Source organism: Atta colombica, unplaced genomic scaffold (genome assembly GCF_001594045.1).
Source record: "Atta colombica isolate Treedump-2 unplaced genomic scaffold, Acol1.0 scaffold189, whole genome shotgun sequence".
NCBI lineage: Eukaryota > Metazoa > Arthropoda > Insecta > Hymenoptera > Formicidae > Atta > Atta colombica.
The window spans coordinates 3,278,378-3,284,152 of NW_017259281.1; the positions used below are offsets into that span (position 1 = coordinate 3,278,378).

Below are 5,775 nucleotides of genomic sequence, written 5' to 3' on the forward strand. Positions count from 1 at the left end.
GCCAATTTCCCGGTGCTCATGAATGCTTTATGAATGTCTTCTTTATTTTAAAGGGATGCATTTCAAGATATACGCGCACCATTAAAATGTTTCCACAACAATCAATCAATATTAAAGAAATAACTATCTTTTCAATAAATGCGTATCTGCATCGTTAAAACAATTAAAAATATTGCAAATATACTGTATATAGATAAATCACGTTAAACTCTTAGGAACGATTAAAATTTCTTTTTCTTTTTTTCTTTTTCTCCATTCATGTAAACAGCATTGTTTAATTGTGTCGCTCTCGTCAGCCTAAAACAACAAAAATCCTATATCTATTTGCGTATAACTTGAGATTGCATTTGCACAATTCTGTTCAAGAGGAAAATGATTATTCATCTCAGATATTACGGCTCGGACCAGTGTTTCTTGTCATCCGTTGCGTTTGTGTGTATATATATGTTGGGTGTATGATACGTGTAATACGGTGTATGCGTATGCTTTAAATGGCATCAATATCGAAATCATCTTCGGAATCATTATTGGCGGCAGCGACGGTCGTAGCGGCAGCAGGTTTCGGTGTAGCCGGCGGCTGCTGTTGTTTCAGAGATTCCTGCTTGGCTCTATCGTCGTATTCGATCTAAAATGGAAAATTTTTAATGTCAGATATACCTTTTTATATCACAAAGTTATAAAAAAAATATAATACATATAAAAATAGTTTAGAATAAAGAACGCAGAAGAAAAATTTTCAAAAAATTTTATAGGACATTAGATTTAATGAGGATTGTTTTGAAGATTTCAAACCAAGCTACTTTAATTGACTTATTTTCAGAATTCTTCAAAAAAAAAAAAATTTCTATTGTACATTTAATTATAAATTAATAGAAGAATTGGACAAAATAATGAAAAAATTGAATTAAAGAATTAACGATTTTCTTAGAAGCACTTATGAACAATAATATTACTTCTACATCATCGTCTTCTTCCTCGGATTCAGATTCCTCTTCCTCTGCAACTTTCAACCATGTTAAAAATGGTGCAGCTCGATCATGAATTTCCTGCGACAGATCTTTTGAGACATATTTCTTGCTGACTTTGTTTGACCATTCATCAAATGCCTTCTCTTCTAGGATATCAGCGTCGTAAAATAACTGTAATATATACAAATATTTTAACTTAATTTTATTAATTTTAATTAATAATTGGTGTGATAGCAGTATTTAATACTTACGGTATGTATCAATACTTTCTAATTGAATTTTCTAATAAAATTTCTTAAAATATTTCTTAATTTAAAAAAAATTTATTCTTTCACCTTGAGGATTCCGGGAACTTTCGGCATCAGTGCATCCTTATGCAGCGCGATCACTTGCTCGATTCCTCTGATCAAATATTTCTGTGCCTTAATGTCATCGTGAGTGAAGCGCAGCAGTAACACCCGGTATTTTTTCGCCTGTGCGGCAATTCCCTGATCGAACAACAGTTCGGCAAGGATCAATGGTGCCTTGGTCTTAATCTCGAGACGCTCCGCCTCGGCTACGAGCTCCTTGTGATTGTTATCAAGTTGGCCAGCATCGCGACGGCATTTGACCAGTTTGTAAAACATGTCCATGCGTTCTTTTTCGCTCTTATCAAGATCATCACTGATGGTCATACCTTTAGCACCATCCGTCAGGTCTTGAAGACGAGCTCTGACTGCTTCCTCAGATACATCTACTGCCCATTTATCATCATCTCCCTCGTCATTGATTGTTCTTTCTGGCGGTGGTTCCACCACGATGTCTCCAGAATTGTTGACGTCATTTTCTGGCGAACCAGATCGATCGTTGCCGTTAGTGGTGGCAGTAGTAGCGGCGACTGTAGCCGCAGCGTCACCGTTAGCGCGTTTCGAACGTTTGCCGCGTTTACCCTCTGTCAAAGAGCTGCCCTGTACTGCTGGATTCAAGCTCGGCGGATTTTTCAAGATGTATGTGTTCAACTTGTGATTGCTCTCAAGAAGGCCATGGTGCCCACACGCCTTGCAACCCTGTGAAATCGTGCCCTTCTTCGAACTGACCATTAATTCGGTTTCCGGATTATCGCAGGCCGGGCAAAGAACATATTTTCGAATGAAACCATCCAGCAGGTCTTGTAACTTTGTCGCATCGTGTGAGCCGTTGACGATGAAGCGTTCGTTCTTGAAGTCAAACTGTGTCTGAGCGCCCAACTCGCAACCGAAATACTTGGTCGGATATGTAGCAGGACGACCGATCGCCTTCGCCACATCCACCATGTTGACGATCACTGTTTTAATACCATTTCCTTTGCCTTCCACCTTTGCCTGGATCCGCGGCATCTTATAACGATAAAAAGCATCGCTGACATTGCGATTGACGTTTACGCTCCCCATGGTGACCGATGTTTCCGCCTTCTCTTGCTCTTAACGAACTTTATTTCTCCGATAGACAATGATCTCTGATGAGACGTCGTTGTGAAAGTATTAATGAATCGAAACGAAAAAATCGCCTCTTAAGCAGCTCGTGAAGTGATGTCAAATCCGCTCTATTCAATTTTTCTTTCTTCTCTTTCTCAAGTGGGTAACGTCTTTGTCCTGGTTCTTCTAAATCCCCTCTGTCGCACGTTTCCAGCCAGCGGCAGTTTGGTAGCTGGCGGCGGCCAGTAGCAGGCGATGATTGCTACCTGCTCGTGGTAGCTCGTAACAGCAGCGTGTCGAGTCAGGGTGGTTCTTCCTCTTCTCAGGATTGTAGTTCTTGTTAGCGGTAAGGCGTGCCGCGCCGCTACCCGCTGACGCCAGTCACGTTTCTCTGAATGGCTGTAGCTTCCGATGTCTATTACTGTAGAAAAAAAAGCCTTATCTTTAATATCATAGTAACTCAAATTGCCCTTAATGATTTTAATTTACTAAAAATTAAAAACAATTATTAGACATTTTCAAACAAGTTTATTTTAATAACTGTAATTCAACTTTTTCCAACGTTTTTAAACATTTCTTAGCATTCCAAATTTGAGCAGAAATTACAGCGTATTTTTAAAGAATAGTATTAATTTTCTCAACAAAATTTAAGATAAAAAAATTGACACTAACCAGATTGACTCACAAACCTGGAAAATTTTGAGGTCCTGTGTTTGGGCAGGACCAGGTGAAGATTTAGAAATCGTTGGGTAGTATCTTGATGCCTCGGGTGTTGCCTCGGTTTGGCGGTGGCGGGCGGGGTAGGGGGGTAGTCCTCAATGATCATACACGCTGCCTGTCCGTCGCTGGTCGCCTTAAGAAACCCTGGCAATCTGTGGTACCAGGTTGATAGTGATGTTAACTCGCCGGTTAACTCGTCGCACGAAAACAAACAGTCGTGGGTAGTGATGGTGTTGCCGTTTGATGATCGCCAGTCAGATAATAATGTTCTACTATCGCCGCCGCCTTTGCTACACGCCGATCCTTTCCCTCTGGATGATATCCTGGATGTTTCTATGAAGAAGAACAAAACAATCTTGAAGATGTACTAATCAGTTTCTTCATTTTTGATTTTCGTTGGATTATAACTTCCATATATAATTCTATTTTTTACATTTCTAATTTTAATTTCTTTAAATTATCCTACTAAAATAGAGATATTATTTTATACATTTGGGGTTCTAGATTTAAAAAAAATCAAAGGAAATTAGAATTTAGTAATTTTTTAAATACAAATTTGAGGAATTTAAAGAACTTAAGGAACTTATTACAAGTGTTTCTTGAAATTTATTTGAACATACAAAAGAAAATTTAATATTAAATTTTTTAAAGAAAAAAATATAATTTTTTAATTTGAAAAATCATTTTTATAGAGTTTGAAACTAAAATGTATTTGCTTAGCATATCTACCAACTTTAATTATAACTTTAATTATAACATAATATTATTTCTATTCTTATTATTTTTCCCTTTAACCTGGATCTTGTTGGGATCATTTCAATGGTAGGATTGCGGATGTATTCCGGATGCAAAGGAAGATAGGCAAATCTTGCGGACTGCTCTTATCCATGCGAGTTAGTGGTCTGCTAAAAGCATTCACGAAAGATGCAAAACCATGAGGATGAAATTCAAGATAATTTTCAGACATGGACGATCATCGGACCGGTGTACGTATCATCTGGCTAGAATGCTAACGATCATCCGGATGATTTTCATGCGGGACAAACCATATTAGGAACATGATAGCGATGATCGCTAAATCGAACTGAATGTCCTTGAAGTTGCGGAAATGAAAATTGCGACGAGCAGATTTAATCTTTTTCGATAATCGAACAAATGCAGCCATAATAAATGAACATTCGCTCGAAATATGATTGCGCGGAAGTATACATATATAATAAATGAAGGGGTAAGCTAGATAGCTATCTATGGGTAAGTTACTGTCATAAACATATGTTTGCGACGTACTCGATTTCTTCAGACTTATTTGAATGTTATTCATTCGATCGTTTGATTCCGTTTGATTTTGTTTTCTAAATGATGACTACGTTAAGATAATTAATTTTTCATAATAATAAAATATTCGTAGGTGCTCTTCGTGAAATTAGAGCAAAGAATTGTTTTTTTTTTATATATAATTACTTCGTTTAAAAGTTTGTATACAGATTTACACAAGGGATTTACACCGTTGTTATAAGTAATTAAATTAATATCCCTCTTAATACTGTAAAGAATAGTACTTCTCGAGGGACATCTCGTCTATCGATTTAGTACTCGAGATATCTGAGAATGCGATTTGCTCGTGTTTCAATCGTAGTAATGTAAATGGTGTGTAATTCTGCACCCGATTGCAACCGGTGTCTGTTGTTTACAATAACTGTGCGTTATTAATATTGATTCTTGCGCTCCATTTACCGTGCTATAAGCGGCACATTCGTGGCTACTGTTAAGATATCTCAAGGCGAATCAAAGACGTAGCAATAACTCTTAAGACAGACTGAATTACATTTTAACAAAGGCATCAATGGACCGCGAGAATCAATTGGAATAATATTTCGAACGTTGCTCTTGTGATTTAACAATAGAATTTTTTTTCTTTCAGGAAACGAAACGTCTTAAATTTGATTCACGCATTGGAACCACAGAACTTTTGTCTTCCCATTCCCTAGTGACTAAATGCAGCAATAATCTAATAGCAAATCTCGGTTAACCCATTCGTGAGGTGGTAATTGCTCAGGGGAACTAATTCTCTCGTAGAAGGTCCGTGCACCGGAAATGGTGTTACCTGCTCGGTACAGACGCATAAGTCGTGATTTGCGACGGTGACGCGGCTGCTGTCGTTGATTGCCAGATGTACCCAGACTTGTTCCTCTTCTCCAACAGCACCCTCGTGAGCAGAGAGATACGTTGAAAAAGGACGAGGCTCGAAGACAGAAAAAGAGAGAGAAAGAGTGGAAAAAGTAGAGCAGGTCTGTCGCGTCGCCGAGAGAGAATCGATTCTCGCGCAGGGGGTAGTTCGCGAGAAAGAGAGAGGAGAGAGAGAGCTCAGGAGGTCGGCCTCTCGCTAGCGCAACTAGAGTGCTACTCGTCTCTTCGTAGTCTGACGGCTCTCGGGACCTCGGATCGGCCTACCCCGTGGCGCGCACGCGTCCTTTAGCCGCTGTATATTGATCGGACGACGACGACGCCGATCCGGATGCCGACGTCGCCTTTTCTAAGGAGAGAGCAGCCTTCGGGCAAGGTCACTCTACTCTACTCTCAAATGGTTATAACCGGCCCGGAATCGAGAACTCTTATTTAACAAATTGTGGAATTAAGATCTGTGTGTGCGTGAA

At 39.0% G+C, this 5,775-nt stretch overlaps 1 protein-coding gene across 1 annotated transcript; it reads right to left on the reverse strand.

Moving 5' to 3' along the window:
• On the reverse strand, positions 1-3,172 carry LOC108686775 (eukaryotic translation initiation factor 5). The gene is made up of 4 exons (XM_018192240.1): positions 3,091-3,172; positions 1,304-2,822; positions 954-1,139; positions 1-625 (listed from the first exon to the last, which is right to left on the reverse strand). Exons 2-4 carry the CDS (start codon positions 2,375-2,377, stop codon positions 488-490), a joined length of 1,398 nt encoding a protein of 465 aa, XP_018047729.1. The 5' UTR covers positions 2,378-2,822; positions 3,091-3,172; the 3' UTR covers positions 1-487.
• Between the last annotated feature and the right edge of the window lie 2,603 nt (positions 3,173-5,775).